The 14,763-nt window shown below is 33.9% G+C and overlaps 2 protein-coding genes across 3 annotated transcripts in view; both read right to left on the reverse strand.

Annotated features, from left to right (window-relative positions):
- LOC118183122 (cubilin-like) overlaps positions 1–13,949 on the reverse strand; it is a 501,423-nt gene extending 487,474 nt beyond the window's left edge. For both annotated transcript variants that reach the window (XM_085813677.1, XM_085813679.1), the window contains exon 1: positions 13,819–13,949. In XM_085813677.1, the coding sequence (XP_085669803.1) occupies positions 13,819–13,903 (85 nt within the window). In that variant the 5' untranslated portion in view covers positions 13,904–13,949. The remainder of the gene's footprint in view (positions 1–13,818) is intronic.
- On the reverse strand, positions 2,375–12,697 carry LOC118190676 (uncharacterized). The gene is made up of 5 exons (XM_085813681.1): positions 12,294–12,697; positions 12,128–12,196; positions 10,689–10,766; positions 10,386–10,451; positions 2,375–2,543 (listed from the first exon to the last, which is right to left on the reverse strand). Exons 1-5 carry the CDS (start codon positions 12,437–12,439, stop codon positions 2,540–2,542), a joined length of 363 nt encoding a protein of 120 aa, XP_085669807.1. The 5' UTR covers positions 12,440–12,697; the 3' UTR covers positions 2,375–2,539.
- Positions 13,950–14,763: the final 814 nt, after the last annotated feature.

The raw sequence follows: 14,763 nt of genomic DNA on the forward strand, positions 1-14,763 counted from the left end.
TAAATTAAGAATAAATTTTATAAAATGTTTACTAATAAATACAAGTATTTTAAATAATAAATTTTTCCATCTCTACATATACCACGTTTATCGGAGTGTCGCATTTGACTTTACAATTAAGCTCCGAAATTTCCTTGCTGTAGATTGGATGATTACCAATATACTTACAATCCTACTAGTAACCAGGGCCACTATTAGGGATTTTTGCTACTCAGTACATTATCTGTGGCTCCTACCACACGCCACCAGTGGCCGAGTGGTTAAAACTACTGAATACTGGAAGTTCGAACTGGTTTGGGTTCGATGCCAGACGAATCAGCTGGTTGCATTGTTTGTTTTCACCGTGTGTAACATGAATACAAGCCAGTTCCCTTCAGCAATTAGGCCCTCCCGCGGTAGAGGAATTAAATCGCTGAACACTGGTAGTTTCGACCTGGATTCGAATAAAGGCTAACGGGCCGGCTGCATGGACGTTTTCATAATTTTCTGTATGTGTAACGTGTATGGGTTGTCAATTTCTCTAAGAAAGTTCAACATGAAGGCATCCTACTGTGCTTTGCCATAATAACCTAATCTAAGCCTTCAGAAAATGACTCCACGAAGGCCTGCCATCTTAAGAAGGTAACCCTCGTGGCTTTGCTACATTCAAAGAGCCTAACGCAGTTCTAGCAAGCGAGCCGCCGAACACTGGTAGTTCATCCGGAGTTCAAGCCTCGATAACGAGTTGGATGCATGACCGATTTTGGTGTTTTCCAAATTCACCTGCTTTGGCGTAATCAAACTCTATAATTCTAAACAAACTGACGTTCGGTTCGGCTCCAACGGCTCTAGCACCACGTTCCAAATTATAACTACAGTTCAACAAATAAATGTCTGGCGTATACATTCGAATAACCTAAGTAAAAAAAAAAAAAGGGGGGGCTTTTTAATTTCTTCCACAACCAAGCATGCATGCATGCACATAAAGCGAATAAAGAAAAACTTATGGAGTGCAATAGGGTTCTAATCCATAACATATTTAGTTAGTGATCGCCATCATTGGGAGCTATAAATATGCTATATTGACGGGAAGGAGAAAATTTTACTTCCTGAGTGAGCTAATTCAGAACTAGTCATTATTTCATCTGTCATCTTAAATTTAGGATGTCAAATTACGTGACTAACAAAAACCTAGTATTTATATGAAGCTTGATAAAAATCAAAGTTTTGAAGACGGTATATGTGATCATGTTCGGTTGATTACCATTATGATCAGCAAATAACAACAGCAATTTACTGATGTCTTTCTTATCTTTATATTCAGATGTAGTTTTCAGGGCAACTAGAGAAAATTTATTAATTACTTTTATTATTTTTGATACTTTATACGTACGAAGATACATACTTGTAGGAAGAGAGATATAAATATCATATTCGAACAAATAAAAACAAATCGTGACTTGAAGACCCTAGAGATACGGCTTCTGATTGCTTTTCAAATTTTTACCATATTAGTAACGATATAATCGAATAATCTTTCAAAGATTATTGTTTACCGATTTTAGGTAACAACTAGAAAACATTTTTTCGAACTTATCCTCAAACAAGTTTGCTATTGGTAATGAATACTGCTGTATCATGAATCAGGTACGGCGCTATGCATTTTGCTGACTTTGTACGCAATAAATTCTGTTGTCAAGTGCCCTTCCCACAAAATTCTAAAATTTTATTGCTTGATGCTTCGCTGAATTTTACAATTTTCCTGTACGTAAATTCTGCCGTACCGGCAGTGATCATGATTTCAAATTCCCCCTCCCCGAGATTTACTGTGTTATCTGAAAAACAGCTCACAAGTTGCTAAAAATAGCTATAAAACTGGTTCCACAGCTTTTAGCAACGGCCTCCCGTTGTGCGTTTGGAAACTCAGCTTTTGAAAGAAAAGGAAGGGGAATAATTTCTCTCTGACTACAGTATAGATGAGGTCCGTGACTTTGTTTGAGCTACTGCAGAATGTTCTGAAGTACACTTTTTTCTGTTTCGGCAACATTCATCTTGAGAATTCAACACTTGTTCATTAGCCCTTAGTAATTGACAGAAATGCTTTTAGAAAGTAGTGGGTTCATTGATACCAACAAAATGGTTGGTATCAATAAACTGGGGATATGTTAGTTTCAGTTGTTGGGTTCAAATGAACCTTTCAAATACTAAAAAAGTCCTTTTGCATAATCGAATCCTTTTGCATAAAGAATTTCATCTGAGAATAATTTTTCTACTTAAAAATGAGTTTTGCAGTACTTTTTAAATACTACTTGTATTTTTATTTTCGAAAATTTTCATAAATATTGTAATTAATTATTTCCAATTTTAATAACTCGCAGAAAAAACACAATTTTCAAGAAATTTTTTTATTATGGTTATTCAAACTTATACTAATATACAGCATCTTTTATATTCCTTATACATTTGACACTGCATCCTTCAACCTGCATGTAAGTTTCTCTTCCTTAGTAACTCCTGACCCAGAGACGTCTCAATGAAAGCCAAATCATGAACAAAATTTTCACCTGAAAAGAAAAAAAAAAGAAAATGATAAAATATTTTTAACACCATATTCTCGACCCCCCCCCAAAAAAAAAAGAAATTGCAAGAAATACAAATTTCTAACAGAAAAATGCATTTTCAAGCAGCTGAAATTGTTTCACAAATTAATAATGCAGATAGCAAATGTAACATATGGCACTATTGCCACTCAGTGCAATCTCTGCATATCCTAAATTCTGCTGGCTGATGTCTTCGTAAGTTCTGAACATTTTTTTGCCTCTAAATTTTGCTGCTCAGTGCCCTCTGCTAAATTATAAAATTTTGACTACCACTGGTTGCACAGGCCCTGATCAAAGCAAAGAGGCAAGATGCTACCTGCTATTGATAAACTGCCTTATAAATACCACAAATCTAAATAAATATCAGTTTTATTTCCAAAACAGAATTATCTCACAGCTAAAGCATTGCCTTTGCAGAAAATCTTCTAAATGGAAATAGAATTGCATCCACATTACATGTGCAGAATCCCAATAATTCATTATAAACAGTTCCAAACCATAGTTAGGCTTAGAACTCACAACAGTATTCTTCTTGGAAGTCTTCCTAAGGAAATGGTAGTATATTCAGGGAACATGTGGGCAAAATCATGACAGTATATCACAAGCCTAATTCTTGACCATACATACTAGAAAGATCACAGAAATTCCTCACAGGAAGCTAGATTCATATAACAAAATTTCATGCAACATATGGCATATGGAAAAAAACAAGGACATTATAATCACTAGCATAGTTTATACCCAAATGAGTTGCAGATGGTGCACTATGTGCTCACAGCTGATTATCACTAATGCAGATATATATTTACTAATATTTAGAAGATGATGAAGTATAGCAAAATATACAAAACATTAGTCCTTAAATCCAACACATTTTCTGATTTTCATACCATCTAGAATAATAGATTTGACGTTAGGTACAATATCAGAATTTTGGGTACATGAAATGTGAAATGGTTTTTTATTTTTAGTCACTGTTTCTAGTAATTTGTTCGAAAGTAACAAATAAGCTGGTTTCAGTCTGTCAATGAAATGTTAACTTGTCTGTCCTTAATTAAGACTCGGAAATATTTATCATATTTTTTCATAACAAAAAAATGGTCCCTCAATAAGCAAATTCAAGTGCCTTTTTCACACGATCAGTTCTCACAAACACATGAGAACATGATCTCAAGTCTTTATGCATAAATATTTTATGTTTGTTAGCAGTTGATAAACTGGTGCTGATCCATAAAAGACAGTAAATTTGTTACAAATGGTTCAGGTTTAGTTTTAGTGGTAGGTAGTCGAAAAACTCACATGGTAACCTTATTTGCATAAAATATACCATTTGAGCTACAGAGTGATTAGTATCAGGACATATTGCAACTCTGAATCCTAGAAGGATTTCTGTCCATCTGATGTTGATGTGAGCCTTTATTGCATTTTTTTAAGTTCTGAGAAACTGCTCAATTTTCCCACTGCAATGTGGGTGGTATGGAGTGGAACGTAAAACTTTAGCACCACATACTTTTGCAAGGCTCTTGAAAGGCTGCGACTCAAACTGTCTTCCTTGATCTGAGATTATGGAACTAGGCACAACAAATCTGCTAATCCAATGATTGTAAAATGCTTTGACAACCATTTCTCTTGTGATATCTGGTAAAGAAACTACTTCTCCCTAACAGGAAAAATGGTCAATAAATGTCAGATAATACGTCCTACCAGCAGATGGTGGTAATGGCCCAATCAGGTCAACTTGCACAATACTTAATCTAGCATGAGGTGCTTGGAACTCGGCTATTTTAGATTTTGTATGCCTGTTGACTTTGCTCCTTTGACAATTAACAGGACTTTAAGTCTAGTCGTGAATTTCTTTCTTTATATTTGGAAAGATAAATTTTTCAGTCATCTCGTTGACAGTTGTCCTGATACCAGAGGAGCAAAATTATGAATTTGATGAAACATTTGTTGTCTAAATTGCTTTGAAATAAAAGGCCTGATACTGGTTGTTGAGCTGTCACATCTTAATGTTTTCCAAAATGCTAATGTAGATGATTTAAATTTCAGTGAAGCACTACCTGTCATTAAATGTTGCAATTCTTCATTATATTCTTGAGCATCTGCTACTGCTTCATAGCCAGTAACTGAGACTACTTCAACTGCAACTAAATTTTCTTTGGCATCAATATGCTGAATATCAGTTGAAAATTCCGATATATACTGAAGTTGGTGGTGTTGTCTGGGTTATGCCTTCCCATTCTTTTGCTTCTATGCATATGACAGTGGCTTGTGATCAGTAAGTATGATGAATTTGCGTCCTTCCGATACATGTTTAAAATGCTTGACAGAAAGATATATTCCTAAGAATTCTCTGTCATAGGTACTATAAACCTTCTGTGCATTATTTAATGTTTTAGAGTAGAACACAATAGGTTTTCAGTCTTGTTCTTGTTCTTCCAATTGCTGCAATACTGATCCTATAGGAAAGTCTGATGTATCTGCACACAAAGGGTAATCCATTGGGAAACACAAAAGGGCACCATTGACTAAATCAGATTTGCACTTCTCAAACTGGTGAATTCCTTCATCTGTGCAGGCCTACCAGCGGCAGAGCGGTAAAATCGCTGAACACTGGTAGTTCGGTCCGAGGTTCGAATCCCGCGAACGTACTGGCTGCATGGGCGTTTTCGTGGTTTTCCCCATGTGTAACGTGTATATGAGCCAGTTTCCCTTAGAAAGTCCTCCACGAAGGCATCCCTTCTCTTAGGCAGATAGCCCTAGTGTGCTTTGCCATAATTAAATACACTAAACACCTTCATCTGTGCATGGAACTTTACAATGATCTTTTTTTATCACCCTTTAACATTTCGTGTATGACTCCTTGAGTTTCTGCAGCATTTTTCAAAAAGCATCGATAAAATTTTATCATGCCCATAAATGAACAAAGCTCATGTATTGTCGGTAATTTACATTGCAGATTACTTCAACCTTTTCTGGCAGCGAACAGGAACCTTCTGTAGTTATGAGGTAACCCATAACTTATGTTTAATATGTAATACATAATGTAATATCCCACCACATTACCCATTTCCAATTCTCAGATGTCCAGTGTCTTTTCTCGACACCACTGAAAATGAAGTCTTGCATGTCGGCAGAACTGAGTGATTTTCTTACAGGCACCAAAACTATGCATTCCTATCCCTCTGCAATTCGCTGCGCATAGTTCTAGCTGAAATTTGTTGGGAAGAGCCTTGGTTGACGATTTGTGATAGTTGAATCCGTGTTCTGCCGTACAATTCATCGGAGATACCGCCGATCACTGTCTTTGAAAACTATGCTCGAACTGCAGTTACATTTTTTAGAGAAGGATTCGAAATCGATGCCCCCACTAAATGTGCACCAACAATAAGCCCCTTTTTCAAATGGTGAACGATCTGCCGCCTTTTTTCCCCATTTTACTTCATTCATCATGAAAAGCACTCATCATGAAAGCAGTGCAGCACAGGAGATTCTAGCTTCAAGTATTGATTACAGAATTATGGCAAAATTGATCAGATGTATCTATTACTGAAAGCAGAGACTTTTTGAACATATTTTTTTTAGAGAAATGGGGTAATATTCTAATTAGGTATGGATTTAATCATAATGCTTTGTTGCAGGCATAGTTTTTATTCAGACGTAGAAAATGTTACGGTGTGCTGGCTTGGCTTGTTACTGATTACAAATCAAAAATAATTTTTGGTTTCCTGATTCTTTTCTCTCCTGCATTCTTTCTAGGAGATGAAATAATTTTATCTGCTTCTGAAATTTCAATTTTTCTTTTTTCTTGTGTTTGTTTTACAGAAGCAGTGGCCTGTTTTTGTTTCTCATTCTGTGCTCTAGCATCAACAATATACTTCGGTTCTCTAAGAGACATTTTTCTTGGTGCTCTTGGATCAACAAGCTCAGGAAGAATACAATTCACGTAAAATTTTTCGAGTTTTGGAACTAAACTGATCCAGAAAGTTTTGTCTTCGGGTATTCTTAATGTGATTGCATCTTCTCTGCACCATATATATAAATCACACCAATTCCTCTCTGTTATGGCTAACTGCCCTTGAATTTGAAAATAATATTTGTGGCTTTTCGGTAAATAAAGATTATTATCAGCATCCATCCGAAGACCAACAGAATTAGGCTTGCTGAAAAAGTCTGACAAGTCTGCTGAGAATCTGGCTGTATAAGGACATTTTATTTCAAGTAATCCATCTTCGTCTATCAATCCATCTGGCAAAGTACAAAGAAAGGGATATTTAGGATCAATAAAAAGGCCACAACGTCTGATGTTTTTTCCCATGTGCTTTTCCTTGTATTGATTTAAGGCTACTGCTTCGTTAGCCAAGCCATACTTTAATGCTTTAGTTGAAACGTTATCATTATATATGATACGTTTCACTAAAGCAGCACTGAGTGTTGTTGGACGCCTATCAGCAACATCTTTGAAAAAGGATGATGATATTCTTCTTGATCTTTCATGATGCCATCTTTCAGATGATGACTGTCCACGTGTTACGGCCTCAAGAGAATCTTTTTTTGGAACTTCAATTGATATAAAAAAATTTTTAGCTGCCAATTCATATGCTTCATCTGATAGGTCTGGTTTCTCAGGAAAATCACCATAAGAAATATCCCCACCTTGCTGAATATGTCCTGCTTTCCTCATATTTCTCTTTTTCTTCTCAGTGTCAAAAAGTCTACGTCTCTCAAGACGTTTTACATGGCGCTTATTTCTGGAAGCTAAGAATTTCAAAGTTGGAGTCCTGGGGCTACTTCCTGTTACAGCTTTTTGTGCATTTTTTTGCCACTGCTGTGCTGGATTTTGATAGGCCATGACAGCAATACTCGCACGCCTGTTCATGCCACCAGCTTTGGAAAAATCAACTCTTTTTCCACCAGATGTTTTACACAGTTGACTCATGAAGCTTTCAGCAGGATTATTTGTGGCATTCCAAATAAGAGTACTGCTACACGATATCAGTACTCTTCCCACTTCTGCTTCAATAGCTTGCAACATACCCGAGGAAAAAATTTCATTGTATGTGCTGTCCAACTCTGCACCTTTCTTTGCACAAAAAGCACTACAAGCATCATGCTTGCCAAATATATGATGTGGCCCATTTCTCAAGTCAGATACTAATGCATCAATAGCTTCTTGTGTGTGCTGATAATGGCTAGGTAAAGCATGAGCTTTTATAGCTACTCTAGCACCTCTGACTAACAGTGGCATTTTAATTTTCAGCAATTTACGGGCAGCAATTCCTTTAGCCCAGGGGAAGCGCGCAGTATTTTGCTGAAGTTTCTCAAGAGCTCTGCGACATCTTCGAACAGCATGGTTAGCACATTCTACTTTGATCACCCGTCCTCCATATGAAACGCTTTCTTTCACTTTGGCCATTGTGTTAGCATCTCCATCTCCAACAAGTCGAGTACAACGTATTTTGTGAACACACTGGAGATAATTCAGACCTTCCACAATGGCACTGCTTTCCATACCTGTAGAAGGCCCATTCCAATTTCGCCAACAAAGGTGCACTTTATTTGGCATCTTGCCATCTTCAATAGCACTGCATATAAGGCACACTTTGTTGCGAATTCCAACAAACAAAATTTTCTGGGTGACCATGCCTATAATAACAGATATGCCACTTGAAGCATTGTAACCATGCCCATAGCTTCTTTTACACCAACCTCCATCAACAATGACAGTTATACAGTGATAACCATCATTATCTTTATCATTGCGAAGTTCTGCCTGCCTTTTCTCCTCTTCTATAGCAGCACACATAGTTTCCTGTGCACATCCCTGTATTATTTTGCCAGTAGTTCGCTCACAAGAAGCAAAGGTCGAGTTGCTCATATACGGAATTTCCATGATGCTAAACTTTTCCTCCTCTTGTGAAAATCCACTGCCAGTAGATAACGCACCTAATACTGCAAGCTGATTTAGGCTGCTTTTCTCCATATCAGAACAAATTGTTGCCATTTCCCCACATAAAATTTTATCACATACATAGTTATATGTAGTGACAAGACCACGTCGAATCACTTTGTTAAAAATAAATGATCCTCCAAATTTACAATTTAGGGAATGTTGCTCTAATGTCCTAGCCTGCACTATTACAAAAGACATATTGCAAATTGTTCTGCCAGATGGTAATGGATTTGCCTTTCGTCGATCTTCCCTTTCGATAATTAAAGGTGAATCAGGACACAGAAATTCATCATTAAGGTTCTCCTGAAGAGGCTCAGACTCCAAGCTAAAATATATATATATACAATATATATACATATATATAATTAATATATATAAATATTACAAATTAGGTTTAAATTTGGCTTATTTGATGACAGCAAAGCACTTGATCTTCCTAAGAGGAGGAATGCTTTCATGGAGGACTTTCTAAGGGAAATGGCTCATATACACAGGGAAAACCATGAAAACGCCCATGCAGGCAGCCCATTCGCAATTAGGTTTAGGAAATTTAGGCAACAGATAGCAAATAAATTAACAATAATAATACACTGGATTACCAGTATATTACTACAAGAAGATGAGTCATCTTCACAACTGCTGCTTCCATGCTCGCAGTGTCATTTGCTCGTGCAATATTAGTCACTACTTTGTGTGCCGGAGGTTTCACATGAAGGGCCTCTACACCTGAGTATAAAATGTTCGTGTTCCAGTAAACACTGAATTCAGAGGGGCAAGAATAACTCTTTCATGGTGGATAACTCAGTTACCAAATGGCTTTCTAAGGCTCTATTCAAGCCGTTGTATAAATGTCATAATTCCCAACTAACAACGCTTTGTAGTCAGACCTTGCTATGTCACAAAAACTAGTTTGGGCATTAAGCTTGAAGTTTTCAACTTTGTGCCGACTTGATATAAGAGTCGGCCAATCAGAGCATATACATAAAACCTATTGAGAGAGAAAGCTGTAGACACATACATGCATGCACAAATTTAGCTTCTCTAATTGGCTATGGCTTAGACCCTCTCTCGCAGGTGTGAATGGAACTCCCACATTTTGTGCCTTATGATTATGCGTCTATGACATTTATACCATCATGTGAACGGAGCCTTAGGATGGCATACTAAGAAGATGCACTGTCTTGTGGGGATAAGCAATTTATACTCCTAAGCCTAAAAAAAAAACTTGGAAAAAAAAGATCACGACTTAAATTTGTTGTCTAATTGCTCTAATTTGAGGCACATTATGAGAGGAAAGCAAAGGTAGTAATCAGAATTATTTAAAAAATTTTATCCTTATATTTTTCTTAAAAATTCTGTAAAATAATAAAATTTGTGGTTTTCCTCAAATAAATATATATGGAAAAAATAACAGCCACATAATCACAGATTTCATTTTGTTATATTTTATTAACAAAATTTAAATTATTAAAAATCTCTTTCATGAAGGGAACATAAAACATCATGAAAACAATGAAAAAGAAGCAATATTTAAAAAAGATAGTAGGCTTATTGATGAGGCTCCCATCAAAAGAATCAAACCCCAAAATATTTTCATTTGCTTCAGTGTCCCGACTGAAAATTTCACTGATTTCAATGAATATATTTTTAAAAAAATCTTTTATTTTCAAGTTCTTTCATGCAAAACGTCCAAATTTGGTACAAATCAAATTCATCCCCCTCTTTTTGATAGCTACAATATTATATTTAACAGTTTTAATAGCTATCAGTATGTAAACAACATAATGTAACACCATAAAAGAAAAACATAAATGATGACATTTTAATTTTGGCATAGAGAAATACATATTTACCCCAAAAGAGAGCTTGTATTTCTACCTTCTACGTCAGAGTCAATAACTGAAATGTCCAGATCAGAACTGAGAAGAAAAGAACCATAATTAGTTTAATTAAGATACAATAACACACCGACCAAGTATTAATTTGAGAGTCAAGCAACAAAAATCAGCATCATATTTTGAAATATTCACTATTTGAAAATATAACGCTGATTTTGGTTGCTTGACTTCTAAATTAATACATAATTAGTTAACCATAATTAAGTAACTGTAATATCATGCACAGCTAATATCTATTTTAAAAATAAACCAACTTACCTCAGGAAAGCCTGGTTTGTCTTAGGAACATTAGCTGTAACTTCTGGCGTAGAAAAGTCAAATTTTTCACTTCCGGACCTAAGAATGAAAGAAATAAACTGCTATAACATAATTAAAAAAAAAAAAAAAAAAAAAAAAAAAAAAAACATGAATAAATAAATAACACATAACAAATTTAAGCATTAAGCTATGTATGACTACCACCCATCTCAGACAGTGCGACAGATATTGCTGTATACTGTTTCGCCATACCCTGTGTAGCTATTATATCATGCTGTATAACCACAGTTTAGAAAAATTACAAAATGTGTTATTTATATCTATCTAAAATGGTACATTACTACATGATTTGTAAGAATAAATTAGAGGGCTCTGCGAATGAAATTCCTTCCAATTAAAAAATGTAGGAATAAAGAAAATGCAGGAATTGCAAATGCAGAAATGAAAAAGGGGATTATATTTTTTGTACAGAATCCAGATGACATATTTTTCAACATTTTAGAAATTTCAATATTAATTTTAGGGGCATAAAATATTAGGCCCCTAAAAGCAGAATATAGTTTTTAAATGTTCAGATAATCTTCCTATGAGAAGAATTCCTTTGAGAAGTACACATCTGAACCACAATTAAAAAACATGTACAAGAACAGAGCTGAGGACTTCTGTTTGCAGAAAGTCTGTCACATAACATATGAAAAGTTTCTTATTGGTAGATTTTTGATCAGACGGATATTTTAATGTTATACAGAGAAAGCATTCACTCCCTTTATACTGGAGATAATTCAATTTGGACAATGGCAAAAAGGCTAAGCAAGCCTGAGCGTATTGGTCCCATTCTTGGCACAAGTTTGGTTTACGCTCAAAATACACAGCAGATATTTTCTAATTACCTGCATCCCAATATCAATTCAATTCAGCTTTTGGTGGAATTTAACATTTGTGACATATTTTTCAAAAACTACACTTCACAACATGCATACATGACAAATATACAGAACCATAAATAAACAAGCAATAATATATATTTATATATAAATTTTACTAAATGATCATAAAATGTTCCAACGCTAAAAGAAAGTTTTAACATCCAAGTAAATGACATAATAAAAAAAAGCAAGTTGAACAGCGAGCACATGAATAAATGTGCATACACCTGTTAAAATATACCATAGGTAACTGACAAAGCATTTCGTAGCAAACATATGACTATAAAATTTCCAATAATACATGTAATGATGGTGAATTCAATTTAGATCGCAAGAACATGCTCATACTTTTGAAAAGATTCAATTATTTCAGCAATTCCTTGTGAATTGGAATTTACCCTTTCAATATTTCCCAACAATTTAGTGTGAATGGAGGAATAGATTCTTATAACAGAATTGAACAATTATTAGCATCCCCTCATACACACACATACAAAAAAAAAAAAAACTTACTTTGTAAAAAAATCATCCGGGCAATGATTCTCCTTTGACACAGATGCAGTTGTATCAATAATTTCTGACCTTCAATAAAAAAAATACGCATATTTTACTTCGGAATTAACTTACTACGAAATCATAAACACGGGGTAGTCGATATAAAGAATAAATTATTTCTCACCTTTCGAAAACATCCGCTTGTTCGGAATCTTCCACATCTCGGGAATTTAATTTCATATTTTTTTCTTGAGCTCGACGTTTACGCTGAATTCTGGATCTTTTATTAAAACCAGGATGTTTTTTCGGTCGTCCTTGATATTTTCGCATATTTTTTGCAAACTGACCACAGTACAAATAAATGTAAACAAAACGAGTGCGGAATAGCAATGCAATAGGGTTGCCGTAAACGTCATTCTGCTGACAGCTGACAATGTTTAGTGAAAACTGTGTATAAAGGAATATATGAAACGCTTCTAAATATTATTTAGAAAAAAATATGATTTATAACTGATATCAAAATCAATTACTTCGTGAATTTTTGCAGAAATAAGATTACAATGTTAAATTTTAACTCGTAGCGCCATCTATTGATGGCTTTCCAAACTACACATTAAAATTACGTATTCCAAACTAATTTTTTTAAAATATAATATTTAAGTAAATTTCATTTCAAACCTGATTCTAACATTGTGATTCGAAAACTGACCTATTGCTTTATATTTTTGCCAAATTGCACGCAACATAGTTTCTTAATTAGCGATTCTGCGTGTAAAAAAATTTTTAGTATTGTAATGCTGCTGTAGTTAAGGATTCAGTCTTCTGCTCTGATAAGCAAAGTATTAAAAAATAAATGAAACATCTTACAGCTTATCGATTAGCAACAAGTTCTGATTTTTATATGAAATGGACAAAAACAGTTAAATAAAAGAAATAATATCAATATGAAATTTTAAAAAAGCATTTTCTGTACAAAGTCATTCAATATTTAAATTGTAACTCGTAAAAATGTATTAAAAATTAATTAAAACTGTATACAGAAAATAATTACGACAAGAATAAAGGCTAGTATGAATTCAATGGAAACTTTATGTCAACGATCTAAAATTGCTCATCTTAATTACATGAGTACAAAATGTGCTGGCCAGTTTTATTAAAAAAAAAAAAAAAAAAAAAAAAACAGCTAGGCATGATGATATGGTAACGACATTTTTAATTTATGTATGAAAATGTATTTTATTTATTTTCATTATATTTAACATTTCCAAATATATTCAACAAAAAAAAAAGTTCATTTAAGTCGTAAAATGCAAAACTATACGAGGAAATGTTTAATTAATTAAAAGTATTTCCTGCGGGATATCAAACAGTTATTTTAATTCTGCTATTTGAGACACGAAATAATTTGTTCATTTCCCCTTCATGCAATTGATATCAGATATCCTATAAATAATTATCTTCATGAATCCCTCTTAGTGCTGATTTTTTTTTAATGTTAACCATTATATAAAATTTTTATTCATCAAAATTTTTGGTTGTAAATTTTTATTTTCGCAAATTCTATATTGCTTACAAACAGAAGATCTGCACGAATTTTTAATAAGTTTATAATTTATTTCAAATTGATACATAAAAGTAATTATGCTTAATGCGAAAGCAATAGAGCTTTTTTGTATTTATATATAAAGGAAATGACAAACGAAGCTTACCGAATGCTGTTACGTTGGATAATATGATGATAATTGCAGGAAATGTCCAGTAGAGGGCAGCAGTCGCCAACCGCCATCGCTCCATTTTAGCTTCCCTGCAACCATTGATCCTTCGCCTACAAACAGAGAACACTTATGATTAATCTCAGTTTCAAAGTTGAAAATATGTCAACTGTTGTTGATTTGCTGCAATATTTTGAAAATTTAACTAAAATAGAAGAATGTCAAAATTTTATTTAAACCTCTCTGTATCTATATATATATAATTTATCTATATATATATCTTTATCTATATATATATAATTAATTTTTAGTCCAAATTTGGACTAAAAATTAATTTCTTCCCTTCAGGGACAAAGCCCCTTTCCCTGAAGGACTATTCGTTTTGCTATTTTGTGTTGAATCACTATAAATGTCCGTTTCACTTTTCAAACTGTTGCGACCAAATATTAGAATCTTGCATTATATTTGAAGAAATTAAATAATGAAAAATCTGCATAAATGTATGTCTCTTTCTCGCATTGTGATAAAATAACGGTACATTAGAGCCATCGAATTTTGAATGACGTAATCTACGAATATGGGCATGTGAAAACCAAATTTGAAATTTGGAATTTGTTTTATGATCGATTTCATATTTTACGGCACTGTGTATCGGAAATTCTAAAGATAGGCTCATTTTAAAATTATTTTGCGACATTGCTACTGAACTGAATTTTATGGTTTAAGTACAAAGAACATATTTAATAAATAAATTACCTTTTGCTAATACAAAAACGTTTAAAAAACGCCCCTTTGGATGTAATTTAAAATCTGAAACCTTTCAGATTTTATTTATTTATTTATTTATTTAATACAAGATCATAAATACGAATTTGAATTATTTTAAAACAAACTGCTCTGTTTACACAGACAACGAAATTAACAGAATGCAAATCGTGATGC

This window comes from Stegodyphus dumicola, chromosome 3 (assembly GCF_044657685.1).
Source record: "Stegodyphus dumicola isolate Sdum_Otavi_A_Nest chromosome 3, ASM4465768v1".
NCBI lineage: Eukaryota > Metazoa > Arthropoda > Arachnida > Araneae > Eresidae > Stegodyphus > Stegodyphus dumicola.